This window comes from Rattus rattus, chromosome 3 (assembly GCF_011064425.1).
Source record: "Rattus rattus isolate New Zealand chromosome 3, Rrattus_CSIRO_v1, whole genome shotgun sequence".
NCBI lineage: Eukaryota > Metazoa > Chordata > Mammalia > Rodentia > Muridae > Rattus > Rattus rattus.
In genome coordinates, this window is record NC_046156.1 from 51,428,869 (window position 1) to 51,443,114 (window position 14,246).

At 38.2% G+C, this 14,246-nt stretch overlaps 1 protein-coding gene across 2 annotated transcripts in view; it reads left to right on the forward strand.

Annotated features, from left to right (window-relative positions):
- The window catches only part of Cd53 (CD53 molecule), a 143,622-nt gene that overhangs the window by 110,838 nt on the left and 18,538 nt on the right, over positions 1-14,246 (forward strand). For both annotated transcript variants that reach the window (XM_032897535.1, XM_032897534.1), the window contains one exon: positions 14,009-14,087. In XM_032897535.1, coding sequence (XP_032753426.1) covers positions 14,025-14,087 — 63 coding nt within the window. In that variant the 5' untranslated portion in view covers positions 14,009-14,024. The remainder of the gene's footprint in view (positions 1-14,008; positions 14,088-14,246) is intronic.

Sequence of the window (14,246 nt, forward strand, 5' to 3'; positions counted from 1 at the left end):
TTATTATTTCTATTTCCATTTTTGGTTTGTGGATGGTTTTATTCAATTCCTTTACCTGTTTGACTGTTTTTTCCTGTAATTATTTAAGGGATTTTTGTGTTTTCTTTAAGGGCTTCTACCTGTTTACCTGTGTTGTCCTGTATTTTTTAAAGGAGTTATTCATGTGCTCCTTAAAGACCTCTAACATCATCATAAGTTGTGATTTTAAATCAAAATCTTGGTTTTCTAGTGTATTGGGGTATCCAGGGCTTGCTCTGGTCTGGAAACTGGGTTCTGATGATGCCATGTAGCCTTGATTCTATTGCTTAGGTTCTTGTCATTGCCTCTTGCCATCTGCTTATATCTGATGATAGCTGGTCTTGCTGTCTTTGACAGTGCCTTGACCCTCCTATAATCCTGTGTGTCAGCACTCCTGGAGACCAGCTTCCTCCCAGTGGGATCTGGGTACAGAGAGTTGTGTCACAGGGTCAGATCTGTGCACAGGTGGAAACTGGAATGATCTTGTCAGATTGCTCCTCAGTTCCTGTGTCCTTAAGGCTCCAGGAGGGTCTGGGAACAAGGTCCTCTCCTCTGTTTGATATCTGATAAGGCCATCCTCTGCTACATATGCAGTTGGAGCCATGGGTTCCTCCATAGATACTCTTTGGTTGGTGGTTTAGTACCTGGGAGCCCTGGGAGGTCTGGTTAGTTGATATCATTTTTCTTCCTATGGGGTTGTAAACCCCTTCAGTTCCTTCAGTCCTTTCTCTAACTCCTCCATAGGGGTCCCAGTGCTCAGTATGATGGTTAACTGCAAGCATCTTAATCTGTATCAGTAAAGCTCAAGAGGCATTCATATCAAGCTCCTGTCAGCAAGCACTTCTTAGCATTAGCAAACGTGACTCCATTTGGCAACTACATATGGAACGAATACCCAGGTGGGGCAATTTCTAGATGACCTTTTCTTCAGTCTCTACTCTACTCTTTGCCCCTGTATTTCTTCCTGTGACTATTTTGTTCTCCCTTCTAAGAAGGAATGAAGCATCCACATTTTGATCTTTCTTCTTTTTGAGCTTCATATGGTCTGTAAATTGCATCTTCGAGGCCTTGGCTAACCTCTGAATATGGTCTTTACAGATTCTTCCTCCCCTTTCTTGGGTATTTCAGCTAATCTCATCTATGTTGGGTCCTGGGAGCCTCACCCTTTCCTGGGACCTGGGACTTGCTGGTGGCTAACCCCCATTTTCCACCCCCCATCGATACAAACCTCTGTTCAATTTCCTGACTCTTTGTATATCATCCCTGTCTCCTCCCAAAACTGATACTGTCTTCCCTTTTCCCCCACCCATCCTCCTTTCCTCCCAAGTTCTTCTCATCCTTTATTTCCTGTGAGAATTTTGTTACCCGTTCTAAGAAGGACTGAAGCATCTGCACTTTGGTTGTCCTCCTTCTTGAACTTCATGTGGTCTGTGGATTGTATCTTGGGTAATCTGAGCTTTTTAAATAGTATCCACTTAGTGAGTACATATCATGTGTCTTCTTTTGTGACTGGGTTATGTCACTCAGGATGATATGTTCTAGTTCCATATACTTAACCTAAGAATTTCATGAAGTCATTGTTTTTAATAACTGAGTAGTACTCCATTCTGTAAATGTACCACATTTCCTATATCCATTCCAATGTTGAGGGACATCTGGGTTCTTTCCAGCTTCTGGCTATTATAAATAAAGCTGCTATGACCATAGTGGAACATGTTCCTTGTTATATATTGGAGCATCTTTTGGGTAAATGCCCAGGAGTGGTGCAGCTGGGTCTCAGGTAGTATTTTATCCAATTTTCTGAGGAACCTGAAGAATGCTTTTGGGAATGATTGTACCAGTTTGAAATCCCATCAACAATGGAGGAGGGTTCCTCTTTCTCCACATCTTTGTCAGCATCTGCCATCACCTGAGTTTTTGATTTTAGTCATTCTGACTGGTGTGAAGTATAATCTTAGAATTGTTTGATTTGCATTTCCTTGACGATTAAGGTTGTTGAAAATTTCTTTAGGGGCATCATGGCTATTCAAAATTCCTCTCTTGAGAATTCTTTGTTTAGTTTTTATGTATGTATGTATGTATGTATGTATGTATGTATGTATGCATGCATGTATATATGTGTGTAATTTTATACTTCAGATTTTATTCCCCTCCTGGTCCAGCCCCCAACAGGTTCCACATCCCATTCCTTCCCCATCTCCACAAGGATGTCCCTACTCTACCAACCCCACCCACCCTACCAGATCTCTAAATTTCCTTGCACCTCCAGTCTCTTTAGGATAAGGTACATCCTCTCTGACTGAACCCAGGCCACAGAGTCCTCTGCTATATATGTGTTGGAGGGCTCATTTCAGCTGGTGTGTGCTGCCTGGTTGGTGATCCAGTGTCTAAGAAATCTCAGGGGTCCAGGTTAATTGAGACTGCTGGTCATCCTACAGGGTTGCCCTCCTCCTTAACTTCTTCTATCTTTCCCCTAATTCAACCATAGGGCTCAGCAGCTTCTGTTCATTGGTTTGGTGCACATATCCACATCTGACTCTTTCAAGTGCTTGTTGGGTCTTTTGGAGAGCCGTCATGGTAGGTCCCTTTTTGTGAATGACCCATAGCTTCAGTAATGGTGTCACATCTTGGGGCTTCCCCTTGAGCTCGAACCCACTTTGGGCCTGTCACTGGACCTTCTTTTCCTCAGGCTCTTCTCCATTTCCACTCCTGCATTTCTTTCAGACAGGAAGAATTATGGGTCAGAGCATTGGCTGTAGGATAGCAACCTCATCCCTCATTTGATGCCCCGTCTTTCTGCTGGAGGTGGATCAAATAAGTTTCCTTTTCCCACTGTAGGAACTTTCATCTAGGGTCCCCCCTTTGAGTCCTGAGAGTCTCTCATTTCCCAGGTCTCTGGCACATTCTAGAGTGTCCTCCCAACCTCCTTTCTCCTGATGTTTCTTTTTCCATTCTTTCTGCTGGCTTTCAGGGCTTCAGTCCTTTCCCCCAACCCAATACCAGATCATGTTCCCCTCTCCCCCTACTCCCATGTCTTTTCTCTTCCTTGTCCCTATCTCCCTCCCTCCTTGTGGTTGCTTTCTTCCCCCTCCCAAGTGGAACTGAGGCATCCTGACTTGGGCCCTTCTGCTTGTTGAACTTTTTGGGTTCTGTGGTATCTTGGGTATTCTGTACCTTTTTTATTTTTTTTCTGATATTCACTTATTCATGAGAACATACCGTCCATGTTCTTTGTGTCTTGAGTTACCTCACTAAGGATGACATTTTCTAGTTCCATCTATTTGCCTTCAAAACTCAGAATGTCCTCAGTCTTAATAGCTGAGTAGTATTTCATTGTGTAAATGAACCACATTTTCTGTATCCACTCTTCTGTCATGGGACATGTGGGTTGTTTACAGCTTCTGGCTATCACAAATAAGGCCAATATGAACATAGTGGACCATGTGCTCCTGTGGCATGGAAGGGCATCTTTCTGATATATCCCTAAGAATGGTATTTCTGGGTCTTTAGGTAGGTCTATTTCTAATTTTCTGAGGAACCTCCAAATTGATTTCCAGAGTGGTCGTACCAGTTTGCAATCCACCAACAATGGAGTAGTATATCTCTTTCTACACATCCTTCACAACAAGTGTTGTCACCTGAGTTTTAGATCTTAGCCATTCTGACTGATATAAGGTGGAATCTCAGGGTCATTTTGATTTGCATTTCTCTGATCACTAAGGATTTTGAGCATTCCTTTGGTGGCTCTTAGCCACTTGAGATTCCTCTATTGTGAATTCTTGGTTTAGCTCTATACCTTCATTTTTTGATTGGGTTGTGTGGTTTTTTGATTCTTTATATATTTTTAATATAGTCTCTCTATCAGATGTATGGTTAGTGAAGATTTTTTCTCAATCTGTAGAATGCTGGTTTGTCTTATTGACTATGTCCTTGGCCTTACAGAAGCTTCCCAGTTTCATGAGGTCCTTTTTCTTGAACTTAGATCATGAGCCATTGGAGTTTTATTTAGGAAATTTCTGCCTGTGCCAATGAGTTCAAGGATCTTTCCCACTTTCTCTTCTATTAGATTCAGTGTATCTGGTTTTATGTTGAGGTCTTTGATTCACTTGGACTTAAGCTTTGTGCATGGTGATAAATACAGGTCTATTTTCTTCTTTCTGTATACTGATATCCAGTTAGACCAGCACCATTTATTGAAGATGGTTTCTTTTTTATATTTTATACTTTTGGATTTTTTTGTCAAAGATCAAGTGTGTGTAAGTTTGTGGTTTTATTTCTGGGTCTTCAATTCTACTCCCTTGATCAACCTGTCTGTCTCTCTACCAATACAATGCAGTTTTTATCACTATTGCTCTGTAGTAGAGCTTGAGGTCAGGGATGGGATTCCCCCAGCCATTTGTGTATTAAGAAATTTTTTTAACTATTCTGGGTTTTATGCCTTTCCAGATGAATTTCAGAATTGCTCGTTCCATGTCTTTGAAGAATTGTGTTTTGATTTTGATGGGGATTGCATTCAATCTGTAGATTGCCTTTGGCAGGATGGCCATTTTACTATGTTAATTTTGTCAATCTATGAGCATGGAGGATCTCTCCATTTTCTGAGAACTTCTTTGTATTCTTTCTTGAGAGACTTTAAGTTGTTATCATACAGATCTTTCACTTGTTTGGTTGGAGTTACCCCAAGATATTTTATATTATCTGTGGCTATTGTGAAGGCAATTGTTTCCCTAATTTCTTTCTCAGCCTGTTTATCATTTGTATCAAGGAAGGCTACTGATTTATTTGAGTTAATTTTATATCTGGCCACTTTGCTGAAATTGTTTAGAGGCTGGAGAATTTCTCTGGTAAAATTTTTTGGGTCACTTTTGTATACTATCATATTATTGGCAAATAGTGATACCTTTAATTCTTCTTTGCCAATTTTTGTCCCCTTGATCTCTTTTTTGTTGTCTTATTGTTCTAGATAGCACTTCAAGGACTATATTGAAGAGATAGGGGGGAGAGGGCATCTTTATCTTGTCCCAGATTTTAGTGGGGTAGCTTCAGAAATCTCTCCATTTAAATTGATATTGGCTGTTGGTTTGTAGTAAATTTCATTTATTATGTTCAGGTATGGGCATTGAGTTCCTGATCTCTCCCATACATTTAACCTGAGAGGGTATTGTATTTTGTCAAATGCTTTTCTCCATCTAAGGATATGATCATTTGATTTTTTTCTGTGAGTTTGTTTATATGGTGGATTATGTTAATGGACTTTCATATATTGAACCAACCTTACATCCCTGGGTTGAAGCCTACTTAATCATGGCAAATGATGTTTATGATGTGTTCTTGCATTTGGTTCACAAGAAGTTTATTGAGTATTTTTGCATTGGTATTCATAAGCAAGATTGGTCTGAAGTTCTCTTTTTTGGTAGGGTCTTTGTGTGTGTAATTGTGGCTTCATTGAATGAATTAGGTAGTATTCCTTCTGTTTCTATTTTATGGTATAGTTTGAGGAATATTGGTATCAGGTCCTCTTTGAGTCTGGTAGAAATCTAAACTAAATCCATCTGGCCCTGGGCTTTTTCTGTTGAAAGGTTTATAATGACTTTTTCTATTTCCTTATGAGATATTGACCTGTTTAGAAAGTTTACCTCCTCTTAATTTAACTTTGGTATATGGTCTAGAAAACCATCCATTTAATTCAGATTTTCCAGTTTTATTGAGTGTAGGCTTTTGTAGTTGGATCTGATTTTTGAATTTCCTCCAGTTTTGTTGTTATGTCTCCCTTCTCATTTCTGATTTTGTTAATTTGGATACTGCCTCTGGAACCTTTAGTAAGTTTGTCTAGGGGTTTAAATATCTTATTGATTCAACCTACCAGTTTTTTTGGTTTTCCTGATTCTTTTTATTGTTTTGTTTCTATTTAGTCGATTTCAACCCTGAGTTTGACTATTTCCTGCCTCTACTCCTCTTGGGTGAGTTTGCTTCTTCTGTTCTATATCTCTCAGGTATGCTGTTAAGTTGTTAGTGTAAAATCTCTCCAATTTCTTTACCAGTGCACTTTATTGCTGTGAATTTTCCTCTTAGCATTACTTCCATTGTGTCCCAAAAGTTTGGGTATAATGTGTGAACATTATGATTAAATTCTAGGAAGTCTTTAATTTCTTTCTCTCTTTCATCCTTGACCTAATTATCATTGAGTAGAGAGTTGTTCAGTTTTCACATATTCTGTTGCTTTTGTTGTTATTGAAGATCAGCTATAGGCCATGGTGGTCTGATAGGGTGCATGGGATTATTTCAATCTTCTTGTATCAGTTGATGGTTGTTTTTTTTTTTGTTTGTTTGTTTGTTATTTTTTGCAGTAGATTTTTTTCCTCCATCTTTATTAAATTGGGTATTTCTTATTTACATTTCAATTGTTATTCTTTTTCCTGATTTCCAGGTCAACATCCCCTTAGCTCCTCCCGCTCCACTTCTATATGGGTGTTCCCTCCCCATCCTTCCCCCATTACCACCCTCCCCACAACAATCCCGTTCACTGGGGGTTCAGTCTTGGCAGGACTAAGGGCTTCCCCTTCCACTGGTGCCCTTACTAGGCTATTCATTGCTACCTATTCAGTTGGAGCCCAGGATCAGTCCATGTATAGTCTTTGGGTAGTGGCTTAGTCCCTGGAAGCTCTGGTTGGTTGGCATTGTTGTTCATATGGGTTCTCAAGCCCCTTCAAGCTCTTTCAGTCCTTTCTCTGAATCCTTCAACGGGAGCCCTGTTCTCAGTTCCGTGGTTTGCTGCTGGCATTCACCTATGTGTTTGCTGTATTCTGGCTGTGTCTCTCAGGAGAGATCTACATCCGGTTCCTGTCAGCCTGCACTTCTTTGCTTCATCCATTTTATCTAGTTTGGTGACTGTATATGTATGGGCCACATGTGGGGCAGGCTCTGAATGGGCGTTCCTTCAGTCTCTGTTCTAAACTTTGCTTTCCTATCCCCTCCCAAAGGTATTCTTGTTCCCCTTTTAAAGACGGAGTAAAGGATCCACATTTTGGTTATCCTTCTTGAGTTTCACGTGTTCTGTGCATTTAGGGTAATTCAAGCATTTGAGTTAATATCCACTTTTCAATGAGTGCATGTCATGTGTGTTTTTCTGTGATTGCATTACCTCACTCAGGATGATATTTTCCACTTCCATCCTTTTGACTATGAATTTCATAAAGTCATTGTTTTTGATACCTGAGTAGTATTCCAACACAATTGATAGTTGTTTTGTGACCAATATTATATTGTCAATTTTGGAAAAGGTACCATGAGGTGTGGAAAAGAAAGTGTATTCTTTTGTTTTAGGGTGAAATGTTCTGTAGATATCTGTTAAATCCATTTAGTTCATGACATCTTTTAGTTTCACTGTGTCTTTGTGGAGTTTCTGTTTCAATGATCTGTCCATTGGTGAGAGTGGGGTGTTGAAGTCTCCCATGATTATTGTGTTGGGTTCAATGTGTGTTTTGAGCTTTAGTAAAATTTCTTTTACAAATGTGGCTGCCCTTGCATTTGGGGCATAGATGTTCAGAATTGAGACTTTCTCTTCGTGGATTTTCTCTTTGATGGATATGAAGTGTTCTTCCTCATCACTCTTGATAACTTTTGGTTGAAAGTCTATTTTATGGAATATTAGGATAGCAACTCCAACTTGTTTCTTTTGATCATTTGCTTGGAAAACCTTTTTCTATCCTCTTACTCTGAGATAGTCTCTGTCTTTGTTATTGAGGTGTGTTTCTTGTATGCAGCAAAATGCTAGATCTAGTCTGCTAGCTCATGTCTTTTTATAGGTGATTTGAATCCATTGAGAGATATTAAAGGCATGTGACTGTTAATTCTTGTTATATTTGCTTTCATAGGCAGCGTTATGTGCTTGTGGTTTTCTCCTTTTGGCTGTGTCTTGAGATGCCTAATGTCTTGTCTTTTCTTTGGTATAGGTATGTTCTTTGTATTCGAGTTCCTATTTGTATTCCTTCTGAGATACTCATGGAATATTTTGATTTCACCATCTATGTTGAGACTTTTGCTGGTTATAGTATCCTGGGCTGGAATTTTTGTTCTTTTAGAGTCTACATGACCTCTGACCAAGCTCTTCTTGCTTTCATAGTCTCTGTTGAGAAGACTGGTATAATTCTGATAGGTCTGCTTGTATGTTACTTGTTCCTTTTCCCTTTAAGCTTTTAGTAGTCTTTCTTTGTTCTGTGTGTTCAGTGTTTTGACTATTATGTAATGAGAGGATTTTCTTTTCTGGTCCCATTTATTTGGTATTTTGTAAGCTTCTTGTACCATTATTGCCATCTCTTTCTTTAGGTTGCAGAAGTTTTCTTCTATGATTTTGTTAAAGATGTTTTCAGGTCCTTTGAGTTGGGAATCTTCATTCTCCTCTATTTCAATTATTCTTAGATTTGGTCTTTTCACGGTGTCCTGAATTTTCTGGATGTTTTGGGTTAGGAGTATTTTTATGTTTTGAATTTTCTTTGACTGTTGTGTCATGCATGTAGTCAACTTTCTCAGGTTTGAGTTTTTGTTCTCTCATCTTTTGTAGGGCTTGTGTGTGTGTGTGTGTGTGTGTGTGTGTGTGTGTTTGTGTATGTTTATGGTTTAAATTTGTATCACAGAGAAAACTTATTTTCTCCATCTATGATGCTTGAAAGTTTTGCTGGTCTAGGTTGGCATCTGTGGTTTCTTAGAGGCTTAGTCTTTTCCCCTTAAATCTTTTAATATACTTTCTTTTATCTTTGTGTTTATTGTTTTGATTTTTATGTTGTAAGGTACTTCATTTTCTGGTCTAATCTATTTGGTGTTCTGTATGTTACTTGTACCTTTATAGGTATCTCATTTTTTAGTTTAGGAATTTTTTCTATGATTTTGTTGAAAAAATTTTCTTGACCTTTGGGTTGACTGCTTCTCTCTCCTTTATATATATTATTCTTGGGTTTGGTCTTTGCATAGTCTCCCAGATGTTCTGGATGTTTTGTTTTAGGGGATTTTTTGATTTAACTTCTCTGACAGATGTATCAGTTTCTTCTATTGTATTGTCAATGCTTAAAATACTGTCATCTACTTCATATATTCTGTTGGTAATGCTTGCTTCTGTAGTTTCGCTTTGAATTGTTTAATCTTTCACTTCCAGAATTCCCTAAGTTTGTGTTTTCTCTTTTGTTTTTATTTCCAATTTTGGGTCTTCAACAGTTTTATTTATTTACTTCTACTTTTTTCTTCTCCTTGGATTTCTTTAAGGGATTTATTAATTTTCTCCTTAAGGATCTCTGTCATGTCCACAAAGGCTGTCTTAAAATCTTTTTCTTGTGCTTCAGGTGTTGGGATATTCAATTCTTGCTACACTAGAATAACTGGGCTTTAGGGGAGACATATTTTATAGACATCTGGGTTTAGGATAATTATATGTCTAATTGATAATTTTTTCAACTCTTTTTGGGTCAGTGTTTTGTTTCTTGGCTTCTATGTACTCTCTGAATTTTATTAGAGTGTTATGGTGATATGTTGCCTCTTTTCCTGGCCTGTATAGCTGGTGTGTTCATAGGGAATGCCTCTTTGTTTTGGAGGCTTAGATACTGGGATGAGTTGAGAGAAGGAAGGTTGGAGGATAAATTCTGGTTATTTGTTGCAGATGGGAGTCAGAGAGAAAAGAGATTCCAGCTATAGAGTTGGGGGTGAGACTTGGCTGTTGGATCTCAGGAACAGTAGGAGAGCTGTGAGTCTGCCTTCAGCTTACTTGTTGCCCTGGGAGGAACAAACCTTTTGCTTAGTAGGGGATGATTGCTCAGGTTGGGGGTCTGTAAGAAAGAGTCAAGTAGGAGGAAGAAGATTAAAAGGGGAAAAAGATCTGGCTATTGTGAGTCAGGCAGCAATAAATATATAGCTCCCTGGAAAATGCCCCAAAACTTATTCTATTCCACAGATACATGTAATGACTTTTTTGTAACAGGGTCTTACTATATACCATAGGTTGGCCCAGAATATATGACAATCCTGCCTTTTGAGTGTTTACAAGCAAGTGTTAAGATTACATTATGTGCCATCTTTTTCCCCATCCCACATTTTCCTTCTGTATTGATCTCCCTTCTTCTGTGTTGAACCCCCAAGCTACAATTATTATATGATTATATTTAAAATATTATTTCTATTTATTTTTGAAATTTGTTTGGATGTGTGTTAATGTATTTTGACCATATCCATTCTCATTCTCCCTTTCCAATCACTCCCAAGCCTCCCAAACATTTTCTTCCCAACTTCATGAACCCACCTAAGTTCAGTCTGTGTTGACCATGGGGCATCTACTAGATTATTGCAAGTAAGCAATGGCCACATTTTCAAAAATCTTCAATTTTTCAAAGACAGGGAAAGAGCAATTCTCAAGTTCATATGGAAAGGTAAAAAACCCAGAATAGAGAAAACAATTCTTAACAATAAAAGAATGGACAAAGCTCTGGCCCATAATTTTTCCTGTCTGAAAGAAATGCAGGAATGTAAATGGAGAAGAGCCTGAGGAAAGAAGGTCCAGTGACAGGCCCAAAGTGGGTTCAAGCTCAAGGGGAAGCCCCAAGACCTGACACCATTACTGAAGCTATGGGGTATTCACAGAAAGGGACCTACCATGACTGCTCTCCAAAAGACCCAACAAGCAACTAAAAGAGTCAGATGCAGATATGTGCAACCAACAAATGAACATAAGCTGCTGACCCCTCTGGTTGAATTAGGGAAAAGCTGAAGGAAGCTAAGGAGGAAGGCAACCCCATAGGATGACCAGTAGCCTTGATTAACCTGGACCCCTGAGATCTCTTAGACACTGGATCACCAACCAGGCAGCATACATCAGCTGAGATAAGGCGTCCAACACATACAGCAGAGGACTCCCTGGTCTGCGTTCAGTCAGAGAAGATGCACCTAACCCTCAAAAGACTGGAGGCCCCAGAATGTTTAGAGATCTGGTGGGGTGGGACATCCTTGTGGAGACTGGGTGGGGGCAGTGTGGGGGCAGGGGAGGAGGTATGGGATGTGGAACTCTCAGGGATGGGGGAAGACTGGGAGGGGAATAAAATCTGGAGGGTAAATATAAGCAAATAAATAAAAAAGAGATTAAACACACACACACACACACACACACACACACACACACACACACACACAAACCCCTTTGGCTCCTATTGTTTATTTCACAGCACTTGTCAAGTGCAAGTGCAAGTAGCTCCTGGGCCTCAGGATATTTGCTAAATTTATGCTTGAATTTTATGGAGTGCACTAGTGCAGGTAAGCACAGTTGCTTTTCCAAACATGAATTTTCATCTCTTCTTTCCCAGACTGTTATTATTATTACAAACTTACATTTATTCATAACTTCATATAATACTGTTCGTCACAGTCAAATATTGCTTAAAGATATTTCAAAATGTGGTAGTTAACTTTTCATACTATGACAAAACCTTACCCAATCAAACAGGCAATCAAAGAAACAACCAAACAACTAAACAAACACACAAACAAAAAAATCAAGCAAGGAAATCAACTGAAAAGAGGAAAATTTCACTTTGAGTCATAGTTTCAAAGGTGTGGTTACCAGTTCTTGTTATTTTGGGTGTGTTCTCAGGCTTAAACATTGTGGTGAAAGCACAGAAGGCAAAAGTGTTTACTCATAGCGTTTGAGCAAGAGAGAGGAAAAGGGAGAAATAGAAGAGAGGGAGGAGAGGAGACAAATAAAAAGATATACCCTGCAATGGCATGTGCCCGATGGCCTAAATATGTCAAACAGGTTCCATCTCCTAAAGAATCAATCACCTTTTGATAGCACTATTAGCCAGAGACCAAGTTTTCATCTAGCATATCAATCCTTTGTTGCCATTTATGATCCAAACAACAGTTAACAAGAAAACATGGCCCGTTTTTTCATGAAGTCATGTTGTCTTGCCTCTGCTCTTACAATTTGCCTAGAAATTTTCTCAGAATATTTTTCATAGCATGGATCTGCTAGATGGAAATTCCCACAGCTTTTATACAGGGTATAGTTACATCTTGAATGTCATGCATAAATCTCATATATATTTTATATTCTTCCATTCTTTTTTTTTGTCAATACTTACTGAATATAAAATTCTGAGATTTTTTTTGGGTGTGTTTTAGCATTTTAAGCAAGTTTCTGCATCTTTTCTGGATTAAATGTTTTTTGATAAATCTGTTCTTATTCTTCTATTAGTTCTTTTGTGTTTAATGTCTTGTTTCTTTTGACTATTTTAAGATTTTATTTTTATCATTGATTGGGTAATATATCATAATTTTACTATGGAGTATAATTTTCTTATACTTGGATTTCATTGAGCTTCTTTGTCATAGAAGTAAATTATTTTTAATCTAGTCAGAATTAATTATGGATGCTAATTCTTCAAATATTTTCTCTCTGTTCCTTTGGGGATTCCCGTTACTAGAAATTATGATACTTAATATTGTTTCTTAACCTGGAAGGGTTTTATTATTTAAATTTCTGTTATCTGTTCTTTTTTGATAATTTTTTTACTAACTTAAAGTTCACTAATTTTTCTTATGTAATATCTACTCTTCCATTAATATATTCTAGGAAATTTTTATTTTAGGCATTGCAGTCTTATCTTTAGAAGCCCAGTTTCCATATATGTGCGCACGCGCACACACACACACACACACCACACACACACACACACACACACACACACACACACACCACACAGGAACTCATTATGTGACCTAGGATGACCTTAATTTTTTTAACCCTATGGTTTAAGGATCCCCAGCATTGGGATTACAAGAATGCATATGCATATCTTGAAATGAGAGATTACCGTGGTATATCTAGATGGGCACTGTCTAGATATAATTCTTATTCCTTCTCTTTTTCTCTCACTCTCTGTCTCTCTTCTTTTTTCCCTTCCTTTTGTCTACTCCTCCACATTCTCTCTCTTTCCCAATCTTCCTCTCTCTCTCCTTCACTGAATTTGCTTCCCTTGTTACCTCCTATGTGTGTAGTGTCCTGTCCAATGGCAGAAATCAAAGAATAATAGAGTTGAACACATGATATACTCCTCTGGTGCTCACATATATGTATATACACATACCATTTATATACATCATGCACATTCATAGAATGGTGTCTTTGCTAAAATGATAGTGTCATTTAAAAGACTGTACTCCTATTGTGGTCTCTTTTAACTTCCTAAAAATGTATTTGTGTGTTTAATTTCTGCTACAAGACTGACATCTAGTGGAAAATGTCTAATCCTTAGTCATGGTCATATTTAGAACAGATATATAGATGGTTGTAAATAAAAGAATAAATCAAGCATAGGTATATCTCCTTGGGCTTTCATATGGAGAGGCCTTACAGACCATTCAATAACAAATGATGAAAACAAGAGGCCATGAATTGGAAGGATGGGGAGGAGAAGTATATGAAAGGGTTTGCAGAGAGGAAAGGAGAGAAATATTGTAATTAAAATACAGTCACAAAAATAAAACAATAATATATTTAGTATGTAATGAATCTTAAGTTAGTTAAGGAACTGTCTGATCAGGTCACTGGCCTTCTGCCCTGATTTATCAGCCAATCGATCTCAAAGGCTGTTTTCTTGAGTAGCCAGACATTACTTACTGATGTCACACAAGACCAAAAGCATTGGTTTAATTTGTGTCCCTGTGACTCATATTATTGTTAGACTGGCTCTATTGTTGGGTCATAGGGCTATAACACCAAACATGACTTGCTATATTGGAATAATATTTAGCCTTCAAGATGATGGCTTTTCAAACTGGGTTTCAGTTTTCAACATGTGAAATCAGGGGATTTAGGAAAAAATTTCCAGATGATAGATATAGCTTAAAGACAAGATGGTCGTGGTAATTCCTGAAATCTGAACACTCTCATTTTGGAGTCTGTGATGCTATCTTACAATACCAAATTCACCTAAAAATTCTTTTCTTCATTTTTTAGGGCATACTATCCCAGCATGGGCATGAGCAGCCTGAAATTGCTGAAATATGTTCTGTTTTTCTTTAACTTTCTTTTTTGGGTAAGTACTTCTTTTGAACATGTCTGAAACAATAGTCCTTCATTCCTGCTAAGTTGTCCTTTCTTCTCAAGGAAGAGTATAGATTATGCCTGGGTAATATCTAGAACACTTCACTTAGGCATAAATCAGTAATAATTTTCTCCCTTCCTGCCATTGTGG